This window comes from Perna viridis, chromosome 2 (assembly GCF_037379345.1).
Source record: "Perna viridis isolate PV_CMFRI_1.1 ecotype Kerala chromosome 2, ASM3737934v1, whole genome shotgun sequence".
Lineage (NCBI taxonomy): Eukaryota > Metazoa > Mollusca > Bivalvia > Mytilida > Mytilidae > Perna > Perna viridis.
The window spans coordinates 38,622,406-38,646,978 of NC_142446.1; the positions used below are offsets into that span (position 1 = coordinate 38,622,406).

The 24,573-nt window shown below is 31.6% G+C and overlaps 2 protein-coding genes and 1 long non-coding RNA gene across 6 annotated transcripts in view; 1 reads left to right on the forward strand and 2 right to left on the reverse strand.

The window, feature by feature from the left end:
- The window catches only part of LOC148624959 (neuroglobin-like), a 29,011-nt gene extending 24,765 nt beyond the window's left edge, over positions 1 to 4,246 (reverse strand). Inside the window, exon 1 of the mRNA XM_088568127.1 lies at positions 4,199 to 4,246. The gene's annotated coding sequence lies outside the window, so the exon portion shown is untranslated. The remainder of the gene's footprint in view (positions 1 to 4,198) is intronic.
- LOC148624961 (uncharacterized) lies at positions 1 to 20,941 on the forward strand. Of its 4 annotated transcripts, none has more exons than XM_088568124.1 (11): positions 1 to 160; positions 6,118 to 6,231; positions 7,324 to 7,434; positions 8,297 to 8,713; positions 9,031 to 9,286; positions 12,233 to 12,340; positions 13,162 to 13,355; positions 14,614 to 14,887; positions 15,183 to 15,372; positions 16,785 to 16,817; positions 17,761 to 20,941. In XM_088568124.1, exons 1-10 carry the CDS (start codon positions 71 to 73, stop codon positions 16,813 to 16,815), a joined length of 1,785 nt encoding a protein of 594 aa, XP_088424250.1. In that variant the 5' UTR covers positions 1 to 70; the 3' UTR covers positions 16,816 to 16,817; positions 17,761 to 20,941. The 4 variants fall into 4 exon arrangements, with proteins under 4 accessions (XP_088424250.1, XP_088424249.1, XP_088424251.1 ...); XM_088568123.1 differs by having other exon boundaries at positions 16,785 to 16,803; XM_088568125.1 differs by lacking the exon at positions 16,785 to 16,817 and adding an exon at positions 16,865 to 16,893.
- A 636-nt stretch (positions 20,942 to 21,577) lies between these two features.
- Positions 21,578 to 24,070, reverse strand: LOC148624962 (uncharacterized). The gene is made up of 2 exons (XR_015919814.1): positions 23,523 to 24,070; positions 21,578 to 22,043 (listed from the first exon to the last, which is right to left on the reverse strand). It is a non-coding gene; the product is annotated as an uncharacterized LOC148624962 (long non-coding RNA).
- Positions 24,071 to 24,573: the final 503 nt, after the last annotated feature.

Consider the following 24,573-nt stretch of genomic DNA (forward strand, 5'->3'; position numbering starts at 1 on the left):
CACATAATTCGAATTTGTTTTTCTGACGGCAGCTGGTCTTCGCACGCAAAAACACTAATCACACAAAAAGATGGATCTAGACATTGAAAAAATACACGAGTTGAAGTACAGTGAAATGCAAAAACTTGCTAAAAGTGTTGGCATTAAAGCTAACATGAAGGTAATGATAAGTTGTCCTGCGGCAGTGCAATGCCGACGGTTAAGTTAAAGTATTTTACCATCCCGTCCCAGGGGCTCCCTCATTTTTGTTCCACTCACACTGCATGAATATATCCGGAAAATATGGGTTCATTATTATAGAGAACAGTCTCTGTTTAAATTACTACAATAATTTTGAGGTCGTGTGGTTATGTGGAATGTATTACATCTGTAAGGCTGTATCGGCTGTAACTGTAAGGCTGTATCTTATGAGAGACATAAATGTCGCCTTCTTTAGAAGGATATAATCTTGTAAATCAGTATTTTGTCTTTTATTTAATAAGTATTATAAAATTCAAAGTAATATGTGATAACTATTGTGGGGAAAAGAATTTTTTAAGCAAACATGAACTGAGGCCAGTGAGGGGTTGGACTTTAACTTCATTTATTGCTGGTGAACAGGACTACTTAGAGGTAAAACAGGTAGTCCTCAGACGGTTATAACAGTTCTGTTCTTAGATCTTATGAAAAATAAGACAAAATTTAGATAGCTGATTGGACTACCATGAAAAGTAGTCCTCCAAAATTAGGGTGGCACAAGACTACCGAACTACTGTTAATCAGTGTCAATCCCAGTGCTGCATTAGAAAAAAAAGTTATTACTAACAAAGAGTAGATGTACCAACTATAATAAATATCTGCTTTCCAGAGGCCTGTTTTTCCTCAGTCTAGAAAACTACCATGATGCTGTACAGGGCCTAATCTAAAAAGTGATGACGTGGAGAAGTTTAATAACATTTTTTGTCTATATAATATGTTACAAACAAATGGGAGACGTGAGCATAAACAAGGAGAAGTTATTGCTCATTTCTCCTTCAAGATTAGGCCCTGACTGTGAGACCCAAGTGCAGCTATGCCAATTTTATACAACTATAAAATGTACATGTTGCTCACTGGCTATCCAAACCCTGTGAGTTTTCTCAGTACATGTAGGGTGCTAAAAGTAAACAAAGCTCATGAATCACCTCACTAACTAAGGCCAAAATGAATTAATTGTGTGTTTCATGTTTCACCTAACAAAGAATAAGGTAGGGTGCATGTACATGTAGGTAGAAAGGAAAAAAACTTCTTTAATTGTTTTTAAACAAAGAATTTTAAACAAAAACAACAACAAAATTCCTGGTGCTTTTTCTGTCGACATTGGAAATGGAGGTACATGTTAGGTCAGGAAACCAGAAACACACAATTAATTTGTTATACCCTCAAAAACTTTGTTTGCAGGGGTATAATAAATTTAGGTTCACATCTGTCCAAACTATTTTCTAAGAAGCTTGCAGGATTGTTATGAAACTTCGTGGGGTGCAGGGTTCTCAGGGACAAGAGCTCCCAGGTCCCTGACTTCGGAAAATTCTCAATCCAATTGCCTAAATCTACACCAGTTATACGATTACTCAACATGAAGTTGGCTTGATGGTTAATTTGTGCAACTTTAATCCAAGCCTTTGGCCAATAAAACAGCGGCTCAGACCATTAGCACATGTGAAAATATAATCATAGAATCGTAAAATGAATGAAATCGATGATTAATACTTCCTAACTGCCCAGTACTTTGTTAGAATTAATTGAAGTCCATTTGATGACCAGACACACATTACAATTTGAACAAGAAAAGATAAATTTATTTTAACAGTATTAAAATTTTTAACATATTCAGAACATGGTATAAAAATCTGTATATATGGGACATGTATCCAAGAAATGCTAAAAACACTTAACAAAAACCTTTAGGAGGCATACTAAATGATGATAGGATAGTCCAATATGTGTTTGTACAGAAAGCAAGTAATAATGCAAGCAAAAGTTATCTTTTGTTGTAAATTTTTTTTTTCTTTTTTCATAACCACTATAATCCGTTAAAAGTATGAGATATTATTCTAAACCTATTAAAAAATTTCATCTAAATTCAAAATTGATAAAAATGTCATGATCAAAATAACTTTAAAGTTTTTCCAAGGTTTTACACACATGATATTGATAGTTTAAGGAGAATTCATACTTATTCCAAAAATAATCACAATGAAACTTCAAGAAGTAAGCATTTGGTTATTATTTGAAAAATAAAACAATTAATTATGTAAATGTGCGAAAATTACTTCATTGCTTTCTCAAATTGTAAAATTAAAATTAAAAACTTCAAAAATAGTATTAAATAACTCCTATTTAAGTCACATTTAAATTTTAACAATACAAAGTACAAATTTGTCCCATAGGTAAGCTTTTGGATATAAGTGAGAAAAGTGCATTAACTAACACTGTTTTATCAAAAATAGCTGATGGTCATGTGTACATGTATAAGGAAGGGTACCATTTGATAAAAAGTATGCAATAAAAAATGATAGAAAATAAATAATCATAAATGGTGGTGTCATAATAGTTGACTTGCTGCCTCACTACAAGAATAGTGACAAATCTTGTTCACACAACACTTGATCAAATTAAAACTGATTTCCTAACTCTTTCGTAGAGGATCTGAAGGCTACTTTAATACAGTTTCAGCTTAATCACCTCTATATATATGTGTTAAATTTCAGAAAGCACTTGGTCATCTGAGAAAGGTCTTTCAATACAACAAGGGTGTCATGCATATATTAATCATGCAGTTAAATTTACTCAGTTTGCAAATTATGATGCAACCTTCATTTTCAAAAGTTGGCAGGTTAGCAATAAGAATACAAATTACTGACTTAACACAAACATACAAAATCAATGTCCCTTTTTTGTTGAAAAAAAAATGCTACACAATAAAGTGCCCTCTTCCCTGTGCCCCTCTATTTTCAAATCCTAACTAGAACACTGCATATAATTGTTCTTACTGAAATAACTATTTATTTAAATGAGTTTTAGACATCCAATTGATACATTTCTAAAAGTTTGCTTCCAAATCTGTTTTTTTGGGCAGATGATTTATTTCTCCATTCAGTTGTCCTGAATGTCAAGCTCTTGTTTTCATTGTTACTAGTTTCATTTAAAGCATTTAGATCATGTTGATTGTTTTCATCTTTTGAGTCACTGTTTTTAGCTAAGAGTTTTTGTCTATAGATTCTTTTTCTATTTCTTTCTTTAGATTTTATTTTTTCCTGGAGTTTTTTGTCAGTTTTTGCTTTTGTGCATCTCTTAATGCTTTTTATTTCAGCCTTTCATTACTCTTTATATTTTCAAACTTTTGTTTACATTTGGGATCTGATTTTATTTTGTCTCTGTATTTCTTCACATATTTATTTGGCCTTTTTCACAAAAAATCGTAAGAGTAAAATTAGTCAAAGTTATGATGTCACAATACTTTTATTTACTATGACGTCATAACTTACAACTAATTTTACACTTTTACATTATAAAAATACTTGAATAAAATGATGCATTTAGGCTAAGAATCTGATAAAATATGTTCTGAAAGTTGAATTTTTTAAATATTTTTTGGGTGGGTGGGTTTGTTCTTGGGTAGTTTACTCCATTTTTTGTTTTTTTTTGGTAGAAAATTTCTGAGTAATACATGGGTAACCAATACTACATGGAACTGTTCAATTTCAAATTTTACCTATATATGACAAAAATTTTTTCTCAAAATAGCCTTTTACAAATCAAGATAAAATCTTATGTATGGGACAAGTTGACATTAATTTTTCTGAACTTAAAATTTACTTTGGAAGTGATATTTTTGTCTTGCTATGCATGTGTATTGGTGGTTGGAGGATATTCCTCAAGAGAAGCAACATTTTTCTTCTTAATAGATTTTTTCAACTTCTTAAAAATACCAAAAAATGTTCATGCTTTACATTTTAATATGTACATACTTCATCTAATTATTCAAAGATAAAGATGTAATTGTGGTACTGATTCATGTGAACATTTGAAGGTCAGATGGTGCTACACATGTGGAATGCTGAAAAACCCATGTGCTCCTTGTTATATTATAGTAGTAAACAAGATGGCTGTATGTATGGGACATTTATTGATGACAATTATGGACTATAAAAAATTTATTAAGTTTAAAATAAATTACCTTTCTCAGAAATATGGTTCCATTCTTCTTGGCTGATGCAATCCCATTGAGTTATCTCCTTTTGTTTGGGTTTAGGTATAATAGGTATTACGTATGGGACAGCTTTGTTTTGGAAAATTTTATCCTTATTTAAAATTATGGGGTTTTTTTTTGGCATAAATTTATTTTATTCTCACCTTTTTTTATGTAATGAAAATTACTTGTTAAAGCAATAAAATTAAAGTGAAACAACAGGAAAAAGATTAATCTTTTTTTTCTATTGGCCATATTTATAAAGGTACTGAGATGAAATTTGCCCTGATTACACTCCCCATCACTAGAAACATTTAGCATTAAGAAAGGCAAATTGAATTCAATATATATATGTTCTATTTATCATATCGAATGTCAGAAATTTCCCTTTTAGCTGGACATACTTATTTACAAAACAGTCATATGTTGAAAACACAGGACAACTTTGAAAAAGTAGATTTTTTCTACTGTCCACCCTTTTTATGCAAATTTGCCCATTTTTTGGGTACTTAAAATTGAATATCTTGGAAACATGTCACAGCAAATCCCTGAAAGTTATCTATTATTTAGACAATATATATACACACATTTTTATTTTTAAACCAAACTGCTAGTCCCTTCTTTTATGCAAATTTTAAGCAATTAAAATAATTTGCTTAAAATATGACCCTTATGCACTAGTCCACATACATGTATCCTATAGATGATAGAGGTTGTCTTACAAACTACATGTATTTTCTTTCTTTGTGAAATCATAGCACCTCTCTAAAAATTTCTCAAAATAAAAAGATAACACATCTTCAGTTTTTAGTAATTGTTTATGCAAGTGCAGTTCTATCCACTTGTGAAAGTATTCACATATCCATGGATGTATTTTTGTACTGTTTGGTATTGAAAATTGTATAAAACAGAATTTTGAAAATGAAAAAATAGCTAGTTTTTTTGTTTTTTTTTTAATCATTGTAGACACTTATAATATCCTAAGATGTAAAATGTGGATGTGAGTATCATGCAACTACATATAAAATCTGTATTATTATTATGAAGTTGTCAAACTATCCAGAGCTTAAATTTATAAAGTTTGCATTAATGGTTTCCATGGTAATGAATCCATTGAAAACAGCAAATTTTACTTTATGGTAGTTATGATTAACATTAAATGTTGGTTTCCATGGCAACCTGTTCATAAAAATAAAAATTTCTGCTAATATCAATGTTAATATGTCATAAAGACTTATTTCAGTTATTATAAAGAAATTTGAAAGTGAAGTTTCCATGTGATTTTAAAGGAAATTGCTCTAAAATTGGTAGTTCACGCTATTTTGTGAAGAATGCTGCATATAAGTGACAACTGGTTGGCTAGGAGTCAGAATGACAAAGTCATGTCTGAGTGGCATGCCATACCTCCCTGTAGGCTGTTGCTTCTGTGGGCTAGCACAATAAAAATTCAGCTCTGTCTGTCAGACTATCGGTAGTACAAAAGCAGGATATGTTTGATTGTTAAAATGTTCTCTTTCTTAAATGTATGAATGTATGTACAGACACAATCAATGAATCTCTGAGGCTTGTCACTGTAAGCAAAAGTGTCAAAATTCAATATCAGTCAGACAGTTTTGTTTTTATTATCAAGATTGGGCTGTTTTTTTTTTCCAATTTAACAGTAATTTTTTGCAATTTTTAGAATTTATATTAATATAATTTTCATATTAATTAATGCATCGGCCATCATGATAATATTAGACAATGGACAACATGTGAAAAAAAAACAGTGTTTAATGTTACCCAGATTATCAGAAGTTCTGCATGTTTCATATCAGCAGTATCTACTCTAAAAGAACATTAATTGTTTTGTACTGCAGTGTAATAGATTCTATGATTTTGTAGGACTTTTGTTGTCTGTTTTTCAGTTTGATAGATTGAAGACAGCACTGATAGAATATAATCAAAAAGAGAATAAAGAGAACAGCAACACAAATGCAGTAAATGTTAAGACCACTGAAGATGAAAAAGAGACAGAACATGTGGGTTTTTATCTAATGCTGTGAAACTTACATGTAAACCAGACATCTTATGATGTCCATTCATATCTCATAGCCCGAAAAAAACTCAGCGATAGGTGGCTGATTTTACCAGCTGCCAGCTTGAAAACACTGAATACTATTTAAATGTAGCTGTCCTACTCAATGTTTCTATTGGTTCTTTTTAAATTGGTAATTTTGGAGTTTCCTTATCTGCTCATAAAGATAAAATTATAGTTTAAACTGCTTGAAATAAGATAGCTAACTGGAAAAAGTGAATAACCTAAATATGAACATGAGTGATGAAGAATGCCTAGATTTAACTAGTTAAATCTCTGTGTTCATGGTATGATTATATTTTGATTATTCTACGATAACAAGTCTTTTTTATTATATAGATTTTCTCTATTATTTGTTGCCATCTTCAACATTAGCTTCAAAGTTTGTTAATTGAGGATTGATATTTGTGGCATTTTGGCAGGAAAGTTCGAGAGTGAAATTAGCAAATTTATTTCACCCTGTGAATTGTCCAAATTTTTTCACTGGGAACATTCGATAAATCACTGCTTTCTATATAATAAGCAGTGATTGGAATTAAAATTTTGAGGATGGGCCATATTCATTGATCTTCAGAATTTAAATGGGCCATTCCTTACCATTCCCTATAAAAAAATTGACTTCTATAATGGGACAAATGGTGCATGACCCCCTTAAATCCCAGTCACAGAAGAAGTCATTTTATTTGGTATATTTTTAGTGTTGGTGTACTTGGTTAAAAGTTTTTTCAAGTATCATAGGGAAACAAGATTGAACTGACCAATAGTAATACATTTGTATTTGCAACTTGTGTCATACTTGCCAGTCTGGCAAATACCCGTTGTCAATTTTAGAGAGAAAAATGTGGTAGCAATAGAATTTAATTTAAGTGAAATCACACTGTTATGTTTTTTTGTAAAGGTTGCTTACGACCAATTTTACAAAATCAATATTTTTGTGAAATCTACCCATTTTAAGTTTAATGCTCAATCTTATATCCGTAACTTGTATGTATATGTCTTTATTTTTGGAACAAACTAATTAATGACATTTTCACAGGCTGAAAATCAAGACCATGCAAAAGATGAAAAATGCCTAGAAACAAAAGGTCTCAAGGGAAGAAGGAAAGTTAAGTCAAGGCATACAGCCAAGGGTAAAGGAAAAACACAGGTTTGTAATGCAGTCTTGTACCCAAAATTTTTTGCATTTGCATTCATACAAATTCACTTCTTTTTTTACATAATAGGTTGGTAATTGCACTATGTAGACATTAAAATCAGGTTTTGACCAAAAATACATTGAAACCTGTTTAAACCAGACATATCTATAATATAATGTATTTTGAACCAAACACCTGTCAAAACAGAAGCAAATATATAGTGAAAAGAGGGGTTTGGTTACATTGATAGACAAAAACAGTGCACTGACTTGACATAAAACTGATTTACTGATGAGGCTTAGAACTGCAGGCTTATGTGAAGCTGTGCTGAGCATATTCACCTGTTTGAGCTGAATTCATATATCAAAGTATTTGTTAAGTCAGTGCACTGTTATTGTCTTAATACGTCAACAAAATTTTATTCGAAAAATGACATTTTAAGCAAGGAAAACTACTCTTTTTTTTTTATCCGCAGCGAGCAGTGTCCTGGCAACTTCAAAATAATGTAAGGTTCAAGACATCACAACAGAAAAGTTATATTCAGTTAGTGAACTTGTAAATATACAGTCAATGCATTTGACTGATCAAATTGAACAATATCAGTATAAATAAAGATAACTATTTCAGTTAACCTTAAGAATTTAAATCCTGCAATATCTGGACCTACTTACCACTTAGGGTTAGAGGTCCATGAACAACACTTAAAACGAACATAAAGACAATGCCTGTTTGTAAACAGACTTAACTAAATGACTGCTATCAGTTATTCTTCATATATCTTGTTAAAAGTTAATCACCATTTTTACAAAGTAGAAGAAAACTACCAGTGTAATATCTAAATGATATTCACTTTTTACTGTCTCCTTTCCAAAGGTCTTGCAGGAGAAATCAGTGGAGAATTCTAACAGCCCAAGTGTCCAAAAATCACCAAAGCAAGGACCAACTCCTACAAAACAGAAGAACAACTCTAAAGTTGAACAAAAGAAAATTCCTACAGTCATGACAGTTACCAAGAAAAGTCCAACAGTAAAAACTACACCAAGAATAATGGAAAATGCAAAAACACCAGAAGTAAAGACAACACCAGGGTCTCTAAAAAAGGATCTTAAGTCCAAAACACCAGATGTTAAAAAAACACCAGGAATTATGAAGTTTGACCAGAAGCCCAAAACACCTTCATTTAAGCCATCGTTTACATCAAAAGACACAAAATATACACCACTAGCAATTAGGAACAAAAATTTAGTCAACACACCAGTTGGCAGTGGACAGAAAAGAAAAGCATCTGAGGTAAGTCAAGTATGATATCTCAAAGTATTAACCAATTTATCTGTTAAAAATAGTGCAAGTATCAAATTCTTGTTACAACTCTTGTTTTAAAACCCTGCTGTAAAAAAAATCTACATTTACAAAAATAGTTTTTTTAAATCTGCACTCAGTTAAGTGACAAATGCAAACAAATTCTAATGTACAACTTGATTGAAATAATATGCATTCGTTGAATGATAAAAATACTGTCTGCTATTCTTCCACACAAAAATTCTATGTTAATAAGGAGATATTACATTATGACATCATTGTTTGCAATTCATGTGTCTCTCTTCTAGACAACTGATACAATAGAAAAGCCTGCCAAAACAACTAGAATGTCATTTGAAAAATCTGAGTTACCAAGTGAGCCATCTCCAAGGTCATCATCAAGGAGGTCAACGTTTAGTGTAGAAAAGGTCAGGAAACAGGACAAGAAAGCATCTCTAAGTCCAGGAGTACAAGATTTGGTCAATGCCATGGATACAGAGAATTCTAAAGAGGAGATGAAACAAAATTTAATCAAGGCTTTGGATAAAAAGGTGCAAGAAAAAGGTATTCATTTACTTTTATTTGCACATCTTTTTGATGGATGTATCACATGGTCTACTGGTTCCTGTTTATCCACATGTCTTACACTCAGTTCATGGTCCATACTCTCAGTTGAAGTTCAGGTTGCTGTGTGTTAGTTTTATGTCTATAGAGAGGATGAATGTTTTATTGAAGAATTGAATGTTTTATTTTTTATGTTTGATCAGTGTGTAAAAGCATTGACTGTAACACATTTTCAGTAATTCATGCTCATACCTCTTGTAAAAAATGGGAGACCAGTCAACGCTTTTACATCTGGATTGAACAAAAAAAATGAAACATTCAATTCTTATATTTTACATTTGACACAGGCTCTCTTATTCTATCAGACCTTTCATGGTGACGAGCACGGTTTTGGTTACTTTTAATTTATTTATTTCTAAAATGCAAAATATACAACCATTAAAAGTAGTCCAGTAATTGTGAGTGTGTCTTATATTAGGGGCTACTCTGGATTCTAAAATTCTGTTGCTAGAAAAATTGCCAGCTGCTAATTTTTGTCACCAATTTTCAGAAATGGGTGCCAAAAAAAAAAGTATAATTTTTTTTTTTAATATAACAGTTAGTCCACTGATGAGTTATCTTCATAAATTCCTCAAAATAACCTTCATTCATGACATACATGTACCCCATATTCACTATTGCTGCATGTATAAAGCAGGTTTTAGCTCTTGAAAGTCTTCGCGAGGATTTAAAACCATTAGTCACTTTTCATAATACTACTCCAGAAGTAGGTGTTTTATTTTATCAGGGACTTACTTATATTACTATATTCATATAGTCCCTGATTTTAAAACATGACCATCCTTTGTGGTCTTATTAAATTTATCACAAATATGTTTTCAACAATCTCTTTATTCAAGGGATAAAATTTCTAGCAAACTACAATGGCCAATTAATTGTGTTCTTTTTTGTTCGCTCTTGTTTTCTTAGACTCCTGAATCTGAATATTATGACTTAGTTTTGGTCACATAGAGAAAGGAACAGATATGGTGAAATGCAACAAATGCACCATTGTATAACCCCTATATACTTACTGAGTACAGAGATCACCAAAAGGTCTTCAATAAGTGTAAACACCCCTTTAAGTAAGCTCTGAAAGGCCCCAACAAAAAAAGTAATAAAATCCATGGTAACAGAACGATGACATTCCTTCAAAATAAAGTAAAAAGCCAAATAACGACACGAAAGACACATTAATGACCAACATTGACATTAGGGTGATATTAAGTACCAAGTATCATGCCACAAGCACAGCAAACAACTTGGCAATAGAGGACAAACATATGCCTTCAGTATTTCCTTATTTAGATTTGTGGAATCCCCTTTCTATTCATTTTCTGATAGTCACATGGCCATTAGAAAAGTGTAAACAAAAATCTTCCATTTTCTTTTATCCATTCTTGAATTTCAAAGTGGTTAAGACTCTTCCTGATCATGGCTGATGGGATAATCATTGTGATTTGGATTTAATGTATTCCTTTATATGGTAAATATGTTTTTGAATGTAACATATGGTTTAACATGTCTGTGAAGCTTGTATGTAGCCACATGCACATGGTTGTGATTGTATTTACCTTTGACCAAAGATGTGAGTTTTGATTGGTTCAAACTCAGTAATATACAGTGAAACTTCTCTAAACCTGCCCACCAAAAAACTGTACTTCCCTTCAAACTGGCCATTTTCAAAAGTCCCGGCCGATATACCATAAAGCCATTGTGTTTTGTCTTCAATAGACCGGCCATCCCCCAAAACCATACATCAGCCATTTTTTTCAAAGTATGATTATATAATTCAAATAAAAACAACCTCTCAATTCCAGTCATCCAGTTATAGTTCACCTGTCATAAATGTGTCAGCAAAACAGTAAATGATTAAGTAATTACCGGTAATAATTTATTCACCAGCCAATTGCGTTTTATCAGTGGACAGATGCTAATTGAAGTGGACAGTTGTTTAAATTTAATCCAGACATCACCTTTTGTCTCTGGATGGATGTTAATTGGTGTGTACACACATCAGGCAATTGGGGTCATTTAATAGTGCAATCTTTAACTGCCAGTTGATGTGATCTGCACCCAGGCCAAACAATCAAGAGATGAAATGATTAAACTTTGTTGAAAGTTAGTTCACTAAATCACACATTCTTTCTAAACTGTGAACATTATTTTTCAACAGTTCCATTTGAGTTTTATATAACCATTTACAAATAATGCAAGGTTTAAAATGTAATTAAAAAGGCTCAAAGTTTTGAATTGGCATCAAACATGTCTCCACCAGCAAACTGACAAAGTGTAGGGTCTTAAAACACATAAATGGAGACAATTCTTAGAGTGCATTGCTATTTTACACAAAACCAGCCACCTGTATAAACTGGCCATTTCTTCTTGTCCCAGAAGTTAAACTGTATTTTCATCTGATTGACACCTCCCATGAAAATTTATTGGAAGGGATGACTAATTAAATGAATTGTGAGTCAGGGTCACCTGGTCACCTTTGATTGGCTTAAGTCATGAATTTGCAAAATCCTTTATGGTCAATTAACTCTGACCAGATGTGATGGAGGAGATTCCCATTGCTGACAAACCTCAGCAAGTTTTAATATACAAAACATAGGCCCCAAGAAAATCTCCATCTGTATTTTTTTTTCATTGTCCCTAGAACAAATAAAAAATCCACAATTGTGACTTAGATCAACACAATCTTTGTTCATGTATATAAATAGCTAGAATTGTGTTTCATAGGCTCTTGAAACATCATGTATAAAGTGTATATTAGTGTGATTTAATTATATGCACTGTAAATGTAATTATTTTGTAATATATATCCAAATTTCGTGAAGGGACATATTGGTATTTAACATTATTTGTGTTCTTCAACATTGAACATGTTTCATTCTTGTTACATAGCCCAGACCATGGATAAGAAGGAAAAGGTTACTAACAGCACCCAAATTCCAAGGTTTGCTGCTTTTCTTGAGAAGAAAAGACAAGAGCAGAAAAAGCCAATTACACCAGGTATGTTCATCTTTTATATTTATCTTATTTTATTTTTTAGAAATCTCTGTAAGTCAATTTGAAAATTAACTGTTCTTGATGTTAAGCTTTTGTAAAATGTTATTTTACCAAAAATGAATTTGCAAAAAAGATTTTATCAAGATTTTAATACACTTAACAACTTACATGTTATTGTAAATAGCGATTTAGGAACTTTGAAGCTTTTTTTTTCTCTACCTGAGCAGGAAATGAATTGAAGTTTTAATAAATGTTCTCAACTGGGCCTGGTTTTATTAAAAAATCTCAAATTTTTAACATTGTTACAATGCAGGGTTTTTTTTCAATGCTTGTATGTCAGCAGCATGACAACCTAAAATCATTTGTACATAGCCATTAGAAATGGTAGCTCACTTTGAATTCAGTAAAATTTTATGAAAAGCAGCAAAGGCCTAGTATAATTTTCACAGACAATGTATAAAGTTTGCCACAAATTTCACACTCTGAGATATTGGAAAGTTATCTGGCAATTTACCTACAACTGAAACCTTTCTCCTTCCATTTAAGGTAACTACAAGAGCTTAAAAATCAGATAGAAAATGATGCATATAGCCTGTAAAATATGGGTAGCTGGTTCACTATAAGAGAGAGCTTCTCTCATAATGAAGCTGTCTAAATTTTGTGGGATCTTCATGCCATTTTTGTTGTTGCTAATTCAAATAGGACGTAAGCTTCATAATCGGCAGGCACTTATGTAAGACTTGTATTTGGCCTGAGAAACAAGTAATTAAATTTGTTTGGCCTTGTGTAAAATTTTCTTTTAAAAGGGTAAGTATTTTTTTAAGGGAACAAAGATTGGACCAAGATTCACCAGAAAGAATTTGAAAAGTTTGATTCCATTGATGTTTATTTGGAAAAGAAGAGGAAGCACAGAGAAGAAACAAATATGAGTGTCAAAAAAGCAAGAATGTTGGTTGAACAGACCAAAGAGGCTATCAAAAGGTTACAAAGTCATAAAACACCTGCCAAAGAAAATAAGGTAGTTTGAGATCAATTACATGTATAATTAGAGATGATTTTTTTTCTGTGTTTTAGAGGATTTCCACTATTTCAAATCTGGAGTTTTAAGTTACGATTCTTTTTATGTACCGTCTAAGACGGGACATATTTTTGGTATACCATTGTCCATCCATCTGTCCGTCGTCCACACTTTGGACAATAACTCAAAATCGCTTTTATGAAACTTTGGTGAATTGTTCATATCTATTGATGTAAGCTCTCTTTTAATTTTTATAAATTTCTGATTTTTCGTGTTATGGGTTTTTTTCCTTAAAAAAAGGCAGATTTTCAAGTTTTCGGACAATAACTCAAAAACTCTTTCACCAACTTTTATGAACATTGGTGTATTGTTCATATCTATTGACATAAGTTTCCTTTCGATTTTTATAAATTTCAGATTTTTGGTTCTGTGTTATGAATTTTTTTACATAAAAAAGGGGGAATTTCATGTTTACAGACAATAACTCAAAAACACTTTCACTAACTTTAATGAAACTTGGTGAATTGTTCATATCTATTGAAGTAAGCTCCCTTCCAATTTGTATAAGTGTCAAATTTGACGTGTCCATGTTACGAAATTTTACTCTTCAAAAAAAGGTGGAAATGGCCAAGGAAATTTTATTAGTTGAAAAATAATTGAAAACAGACCATTTATTATGATGATCGACTAATAAATATGAAAGGTACTTGGTAACCTTGTCAGAAAAGTGTGTTTTGAACAAGATAGAAATGTATAGGTGAAAAATCAAGACAACAAACTTAGTTAAACTTGAGGTAGCCTTGATAGTGCCAAATTTTTTGTGCATTTTTTATTTACTTTTTTATGGGGGGAGGTATTTGACAGGGCTCACAGTATTTCTAGTTGATCATATAAACTTATTAAAAGCATAAGGACAAGTTAAAACGGCAGCGAGCCTATCATGCACTTAAAACGCTGCTCTTTATTAAAATTCATGAGGTCAAGACTTTTTAGCAAGTGTTAACAACATCTGATTAAGTATCTTTATCACATGATTTGAACAATAGGGTTGCTTTCCATCAACAAACATTCATTTGTACTGGTTTGTCTGGTATATTATTTGTAACAATCCATGAATCAATAATGGAGCAAAAATCTGTGGTCCTCATAAGGGCTGTTCCATTAAAATATATTAGATACTTTGATTGTGATGTGCACAAAGACAAACTGAATAGAGCATCTTCCTTCACCAGAAATAATTTATATTTTATCATTAAAGCCAAGAAAATCAAAGACAGGAATGCCAACCAAGTCCCCAGGAAAAGATCGTTTCCAACCAAAAGTGTTTACAACCAATCAAATGAACTTAAACTTCACTCAGACAAGAAAGTCACCTAGAAACAGTGGTTCAGCATTCAAGCCAACAGTGACATCAACAGATAAGATAAACTTGAACTTTGGTGGAATGAAAACTCCATCTAACACTGATATGAAAACACCAAAAACCAATCCTAGAAAGTCAACTGGATCTATGGTTCAGAGAAAATCAATTGGTGAATACCTAGTTTAGATCATCATGATTATTGAAAAACACTTTAACTTTAATATCCAGAAAATTAAATGGTGTGTTCATATCTATGATATTGGACAGCAGGTTCAAGTAATGCCTCCCTAAAGTTTTAGTCAAATATTGACAAACAATATCTAAGTCACTTGTCCAGAATCATAGGATACAGAAGTTTGAATATTTTGTTTCAACACTAGTTTCCTGTTGACAACTACTTGTAACCTTCAGATTGTCAGAAATATTTATCAACAGGATGCTTTATGGTTCTTTTTCTGTTTTAGTGACTCCATTTAAATTTACGGGCAGTCTAAACACTACAGTTGATGGAAGTCGATCAGTGAAGAAACCATCATTTGATTTAAAAGCCAGTCTGTCTAAACCAATGACATGGAAGTCACACAAAGGCAAACTAAAGTCTCTCAACGAAACCTATGCTAATAATAGTGCTATATCTTCAAAAACACAAGCTAGGTAGGTGCATTTTTACTTTCTTGGAAGTCATTTCCTAGATCATGTTAATTTGTGAATATAGAACTAGTTTTAGGAGTAGCAAATTCTTATTAAACCCAAAAATACTTATCATTTGGCTGCTTATTGCTTCAGTATTTATTGAAACCATCACGGAAAGTGAATACATGCTAATATGAAATTAGACTATTGTGGAGAATCAGTTGATATTGGTTTGTCCAACAAGATGAACAAATGCTTTCACAATTTTCATTTCCACTCCTTGATTATGCTGGGTTCATCTTTATCAAGTGTGTTATCAGTTCCTAAATCATCACATTCAATGCATTTTAAAAGGAATGCAATTACTGGAATATTTACTGGAAAATTTAAACAAGTAACAGTAAATAAAACTAGAGGCTCCCTGGAGCCTGAATCGCTCACCTGGTTATAGTTTGTCTTTCAAGGGCAATGAATATAACAAGGAGTTGTCCATCAATTTTGACCCAAGAAAACTTTGGTAGGACTATCATAAGGATCATTTCAGTGATTTATAGTTACGAAGATAGTGGCTGAAAACTGTAAAAAAAAAAAAAAAAAAAAAAAGCTGTCATTTTTCATTTTCCAAGGGCAATAACTCTTAGAGGAGTCACCTGACGACTTTTGAAGGTCTTATAATAAGGGTCATTTCAGCTATAGAAATGATTTTGCTAAACCTATCAGTTTTTGAGATATGTGGGAAAACTGTTGTCTGACCCCTTTGTTCCATTCTTAGTAACAGCAGCCATATTTTGCGAAGGATAAAAAATCTCCACCCCTGTTCTATACAAGATACCCCAAGGAACATTCATACCAAGTTTGGTTCCAATTGGTCAGGTGGTGTCAGAGGAAAAGATTTTTGAAAGAAATAACATTCAAAATAGCAAAAAAAAAAATGTCAAAAAAGCGCAATGACTCCAACATGGCTTAACATATCAAAATGAAAATTTGGCCACAGATAGATCTCATCATGCTAATCACTTTTACCCCATGTCAGAATTTGGCTAAACTTAACGGTATTTGAGATATATGTGAAAAACTATTGTCTGACACCTATATTCTATTTTTAATAACAGCTGCCATATTTTTCGACGAAACTAAAATCCCCACATATGTTCTATGCAGGATACCTCAAGGAACATTCATACCAAGTTTGGTTCCAATTGGTCAAGTGATGTCAGAGGAGAAGAGTTTTGAAAAATTGTTAACGACGACAACGATGGATGCCAAGTGATGGCAATAAAAAATTTGATGACATCACATTGACATAAGAAAATAAAAATAAATTCTCTATGTGATGACAAAAAACAATTGTGGTTAGAGTAATTGAACATTATTTGGAAACTAAAAATCCTGGTCTAAAATATAATAATAGGAGCATTCTGTTTTTTTTAAAGTACTTTTTTAGGGGAAACAGTAAGTATTTGAAGGTAAATTACCACTGTTTATTGAAAAACTTGTTTACTGGTTGTTTTAGTGGAATTAACACTCTAATGAAATGTTAAGGTAAGAAATTTCATGGAGTTTTCTATATAACATTGTTTCTGATTTGTTTAAACTTTTATGTTGTTAGCAGTATGTTAGCTTGAACATCATTTGTTTACCATAGAGATATTAGATGAAAATTAGTGGTTTGAATTGCTATTTGTTTGTTTTTTTATGTTAGATTTAAAATGTATTATTAATCAATATTGTACAGTTTTTGGCCAGGTTCCACTTGTGTAAATAGGCTTATCGAATGATGAATATCTGTTTGGCGGATAGGGAAAATATTTTCATAACATTTTTCTCAGCAACTAATTCAGACATGATTTTTTTCTGCTTTTTTTACTTCCAATTTTGCCCATTTCTGCTTTGTTTATAGACTTTGCTAAATCATCTCTGTAAATTATGGCCACTAGATATTTTGTATGCAGCTTCAGTATGGGGTTCCACAGTAGTTTTTCACATATATCTCCAAAACCATTAGGTTTAGCCAAATTCTTTCCATAGCTGAAATGATCCTTATTTTTAGGATTACAAAAGTCTTCAGGCATAAAAATTGTCAGCTGACTCCTTATAAGAGTTATTGCCCTTAAAAGAGGAAAAATGACAGGTTTTTTTTACAGTTTTCAGCTAATATCTTGAAAACTATGATAGATAGAAACTTTCAATTGCTGAAATGATCCTTATGATAAGTCCTACCAAAGTCAAAATTGTTGGACAACTGCTTGTTAAATTGATTGCCCTTGAAAGACGGAATTCAACCAGGGGAGCCCGTTGTTTTTAATACAACAAACTGGTATACAAAACCATGATCTATTACTGCAACTCCATACCCTCTACATTATGTGGGAAGAAATTTATTATCTTTATTTTTTTTTTTATTTTCAGAGAAGAAAGAAGAACTTCAGCTATGAATAGAAGAACAGACATTAAATTTAACAACCAAATGACCAGGAGAGGCATAGCTATGTGAAACTGAAAATGGACAGCTGACTTTATATTCATGTTGTTTTATCAACGAGGACAGACTAAATGGCAGCAATGTTTATATCTTTGTTTTCTCTCTATTTTAATTCATTCTATTCTCCCTTTGTCTGTCTCTCACTGTGGATATGATTTTACAAGTGTTTTATTTCATGTATTCATGTTGTAAATGAGGCATATAGAACAGCTTTGAATTTAGTTAGAATTAAGTTAATCAACAATGCTGGATAAAACATTACCATAGATGAAAATGATAGAGAAGTTTATACATGTACATCATTACCTGTACTTTTTATGATTATTTCTAGAAACTATATTGGATTTGTTGGTCACTAATGTCAGGTGAATATTTTAAACCAAAGAAATTCGCAGCCTAACCTTTCAGCATAATGAAGGTACATTTGTATCTCATTACTGCAGTTGTTGTGTTTTATTTGTTTTTTGGCATTTTTTTATGAAATCTTAAGCATTCTGCATTGTATTGTAATGCTGATTTAATTCTTCTCTAGATAAATACAGTCTTGGTGTTAAAGAGTTTTTAAACATAGGCAAACATTTAAAAAAAAAAATAGCCACTGAAATGATAGCTTTGTTAAACATTTACTTTAAATTGTTGCCTATTGTTTTAAAACATCAACCAGGAAATAACATTTTTGATTTTATTATTTTATAGTTTTTAAGTACAAATGTACTTCATATTTTTTACCAAAAATTTTAAATAGTGATATATTGAGAAATCCTAACAAAAAAAAGGTGGAAAGTATTTAAACTTTAATAATACACTACAGGATACCTGGTACATGGAATGTGCACTGAAGTATGTACAAATGTAGATTTGTATGAATAGTTTATGCTAAATTAACATATTAAGTGATTTATTAAATGCCATGTATGTGATAATTAATGTGTAGTAGATATTAAAAAATACTTTCACATACATGTATACCATAATAACCATCATTTTATCATTTAGCTTTGATTGGATGGGACGGGTGTATATTATTGATGATCCCTACTTTCCACTATTTAGTTGAATGTAACAAGGAATAATGTTAAATGTGATTCAACATGAACATAATACAATTTTTTTTTTTAAATTTTCAAGTATATTCCATTTTCTAACACACATCTTATGATGTATAGATTGTGGTTTTCGGATGTCCATACATTGGTAGAAAATCAATATAAGCATATATTGTTTTTTCTAAATTATTATCATATTTTGTACAATGCTTTGTTTTCATAAAAGAAACTTCTTTTTTCATTGTGTTCCCTTTTTTTCTCTATTATTGGACTTTAAATATGGAAAAAATGTGTACAGGAAGATACTTTGTTTTAGACCCAGATGTTTTGTTTTGTGGTTGTTTTTTTTTTTTTTAATATGATCTATATTATGCTTTACATATATATTTAGTTGTAAGTGTCTTTGTAGAATGTTTCATTGTACCTTCATTAGAAAGATGCAAGTTACTTTGTTGATGACTTCATTTGTTCATGTTTTCTTTATCTTTCCTTGATGAGTATGATGTATTACAACAGGACTTATATATAAAAGAATCTTGCACTTTCCCAATTTTTTTTTGCATGTCTCCAAACTTATTCATACTATATGTAAGATGTCACATGAAATTTTTCTGACAAAATTGTATTTTGTACTTTTCTCTTAATTTGAAGCATTTACATTTAATGTAGAATTGTGATCTCTTTTTTTAAGTACATAGGGACACGTCATGACGTCTGCTAGCAATTATGTTGTCATAATAGGAACTTTCTACAAGCTACAGAAAAAATGCCTTCAAATGATTTAGTCTCTGTACTGTCATGCTAACTTGTATTTTTTTAAATTATTTTCTGTAGTTACTCAAGGGTATCCTTAAAACCTGCAATCCTTTTCACAAAATATCATAAGTATAAAAATTGGTTGTAAGGTCTGACGTCATAATAGATCAGAATATTGTGACATCATAACTTACAACTTATTTCACACAAGTATAATTTTTTGTGAAATTGACCACTGCATGGTAGCATGACTTTCCGATAGTCACACATGTACTTAGTTTATATATGGTCAAATTTTTATCTTTGTAAATAAGTAGTTGTTTATTTTATTGTAATACTGGACACTATTAATTGAGCATTATACAACATGTAATTTTATGTCAGACTTTGTTTTTTATAGGTACTCAATACTATTCAACTTGTATATGTTGGAAATGCTAAGTTTTCTGTTCAGTTTTGCTTCAGACATCAAAATTTTATCAACAGTATTGACCACAGCAATAAAACATAAACATTATCCTGTGAAATGTTATTTATTGCCTCTGTCATGAAGTTATGTGATACTTGGCAAAGGTATTTCTTAAATTTTAACAGGTTCATTTGGAATCATTTTCCAAATTCAATTGCAGAAATGTCAGTTTTGACACTTAAAAGTCTCAATTAATGCCACAATCCTTATATACGTGTAGTTAACAAGTTAATTGTTAATTTTTCTGATTGATGCTATTAAATCACTATTGTCTGTTACTTTTCTTAAACCTGTCATAATTTGCCTACTGGTAGTTTTTCAGTTATGTTACTTGGCATTTTATAATGTATAGATTAGCTCAATACAAGTAAATGTCTGTTTAAGCTATTCTTTTATAAAGATGCCATATTGTGTCACTTTTGAGCAATAACTACTGTTGGTCAAAAGGATACTAGTAACATTAATGTTATGAACTTTGAGCTCACTTATTTGTCAGGTTTATTCAAGGAGATACATTATACAGATATTGACTTTGGATGAGGTTGATATCATGATTTATCAATCAGAGAGATCAAATACTTACTGAGGCCAACGGCCAAGGTGGTTATAGATCCCAAGGATTGATAAATCGCAATATTAACTGAAATCATCCAAAGTTTTCAATTGTTTTATTATATGACTAAGTCTGTTAGAAAACTTTCATCTAACCACAAGCTCATTCACTTTTTGAATGAAACTAGCATGCTCAAAGGTGAAATTTAATAGAAGGATCCAAATGTAAGTATTTGAGAAATTCCTAATTTTTCATAAAATCACATTATGTGCTTGCTTCCTGTGTGTGTTTTTTTGTTTTCTCTTTAGTCTGTCCCTTGATTTACACTGTGAATAATTCCAACAACCTTTAAAAGTCTGCGCAGAGGAATCTTTGGCCTGTCTGGTACTTTTGAAGTCTGTTAGACACCTTTCATCATTAATAACTGATCTAGGCTTTTATTTCATTGCTTTTAAATGAGCACAAAACCTTTCTGTCCAGCTTGCTCAGCCATCATTGTTGGATGACTGGTAAACATTAAGTATGGAAGAGTTATCGAGGGAACCAAGGTTATAGCAGTAATCAAAGAAATGTAATCCAGGTACAAAGACCAGACATAGAAAACACACTTACACAAGAAAGAACATAAAGTAACTGAAACCATACACACAAAGCAACAAAAACAAATGAGCAACTCAAACTCCACTAAAAATAGAGGGGGCTGATAACTCTGCGCAGGAGAATGCTGTCATAAGTGTTAAATACCTTGTGTGCCACTTTGTGCAGTGATTTGCGAAGGACCATAACATACTGATTGAGGCAGTCAAAATCATGGTTTTTTGTAGTCATAACAATACTTTTTACTGTTCCCAAATAGTGCTGTTCAATATTTACCGCTGAATTTGCTTATATGAAAAAGGCAGAAAACCTTAAGTTAGATGTATTAAAGACATGTTTATTTATAAAACATGAAAATATCAATGGAGTTTGAGACTTTGCTCATTACCATTAAAATGGCAAGTAATACACAATACATGTCATACATAAAACTATTGAAAAAGACGACCGGTAGTATTTGATTTCCTATGGATATCATGTAGAAAGACCTGGAACTTCTCTTCCCCCATACTCTATGATTCAGATTTGTCCTATTAACACATGGATTTTCCATGGACCATATTCTGTGAGCAAGTCAATGGTAACTTTACTCCTCTTTCTAACAAGTTAATAAGTTCAGTGCATCCACGACAACAAGCACCACATGGACTAAGAAGACAGTAAAATATAGCACATATAAGTCCTATTGGCCAACCAAATACTAGTAGAATAATTGCCCATAAAATGCTCCAAAACCAGCCACAGTCTGCAGCCATCTTATAAAGCTAATGTCTATCTTTGATAATTTTCCTGAAAAAGAAAAGCTTATCTTTAGTCACAGGTAAAGGACAGGTTTTAAAAATAACATGTAAATATACCTATACTTTATTTGAAGTAGTGCCATTGATCTTTAAGTTTTATTATACTTCAGTATTTTCTATAGTAAATCCAGTATAACCAGTAGCATAGCTACTATGTATTTCAAGAAGCCAAAGCTTCAATAACTTGCAATAAAAACCAACTTAAATCCCTCCCCCTTCATTTGCTTTGAAAGACTTCTGAATTGATTTGGCCCTGGCTATGCCAATAGTAATATTTTAACTAATTACTCCAAAAGGCCTATACAGTCAACAGTTTTAACTGTTGAACAGGTAAATATAGCCATATTCATAATTCAATTTTGCCTCCCCTTCTAATTGGCTAATCAAACTTCAGATGTTCTTGGGATTTATCCTTGAACAATGTTAAAATCCTATACAGTGTGAAAGAAAACGATAAACAATGCCCTTCTACATTAACATTACTTGAGTGGTACCAAGGGAATCTGAAACAGTAAATTAATTAACCCTAAATACCAACATATTGCTTAGCCTCCAGTAATATAGTACATACCTTGAGGTAATACTCATATCCATTCAATAAAGAACCTAACCTCATTTTTAAGTAAATTTTTCCAATACCCAAGGTTATTTTTATTAAAGAAAACTGTTAACCTGAAATATTTTATGTAGCTAACTAACCACACAACTCTCATAAACCTATATATGGTGTTATGAGTTCAGCATCTTAATAACTTATTTAAAATGTGATGAAATTTTGAATTTCCTCTCACTGCCATTATTTTCTTATATAGTTGCTATGATTATTGGGTTGTTTGTTCAATGTTCAAATAAATGTTAGAAAGGTTGCAGGGTCCACTTTTTATCAAACTGAGATTTAAGATTATCTAGGTAGCTCAGATCTCATACTGCAGCAAATTCTGCTAGAGCTAGCTACCAAGCTATTTACTAACCTGGTATGACCCTACCAATAAAGTGCAGTGAGTTTATTGCTTATAATGACCAATGCAATGATCCAAGTAATGTTCCATTTGTATTATAAATAGAAAATACCCAGTTGCATGTATGTATTCAATAATCTTGTTTCCTGTAATATAAGATTAATTATTTCCTCAAATACAAGTACTATAGACCTAGAAACTTGTTAACACCAAATTACTCGAGGAATGCTGGATGTTGGGTGACAAACTATACATCCAAATGTATTAATTCCAACCTGATTAAGACGTCTTCAAACACCCTGACAACAGGCACCCAACGTTTTATCAATAAATATTGAGGGAATACCATCAATGTTTTTTTTTCTACACATGGATAGTATTCCCAAAATATTGTAACGTTGAGCGCATGTACCCTGACCAATCGACAATACGATATTCCTAGTGTTAACTCCAGCTCATCCCCCTAGGAAATGTCTATTGTTTTCTTCTTACTACGATCAAACACTTACATATGCGGTGTACCTGTTTTCCGGGTGTGCTAATCCAAGTAAACATCCTTTTTGTCAACATCTTACGGGAGACAACTCTAGACCCCAGCTGGTGCGAGGCGTGAACGTATGGAACGCCTAAACTGTCTGATGAGATACACATTTGTTTACGTCTTTTCAATTTTATATTACTTTCTGTGGTTTTATAATTACATGTGGTCATTTTGTATTTACGTTATGTAGGAACATCTTTACATTATGTCGTTTTGTGTTTACGTTCCGCCATTTCGTCTTAACGTGCACAGTCATTTCGTCTTTACGTTCTGTCGTTTTATGATTACGTTATGTCAACATATATTTACGTCATGTGGATTTATCTTTACGTGCAGTGGTTTTCTTATAACGTGAGGTCGTTTCATCTTCACGTTATGTCGATCTCTAAATTCTTCTTTACGTGATGTGGACAAAAATTTCACGATGACGTGTGACCCCGGAACTTTTCGATCGTGTAAACTTCAAATCAGCCCGTAAAAGGCAAAATAGACGTCACAACGCCGATTAGAAAAATGCTGAACGAAATACACTTGGGTAGTATGTCCAGTCACCCTTATGGCAAGCCAAAGTGGACAAAAATGAGCATTTTCTAATATTAAAAAATGATTTTTTAACATTACAAATTCATTTTCTAATATTACAAATCATTTTTAATATTAAAAATTTATTTCTAATATTAAAAAAACTATTTTTGAATATTAGAAATTAATTTTCTAATATTAGAAAATGAATTTGTCGTATTCAATGACGCTTTTTTAATATTAGAAAATCATTTTGTAATATTAAAAAAATGCAACTGATTTTCTAATATTACAAATACATTTTCTAATATTACAAAGTCAATTTGTAATATTACAAAATGTATGATATTGAATATTAGACAATGAATTTGTAATATTAGAAAATGTTTTCATCAATAAACCTCCAAAACTGATTTTCAAGAAAGAATTTTCAAAAAATGTTAAAAATCTTACCCCTGCCCCTAGAAAACTGGTCTCAGTTATCAAACATGATTCCC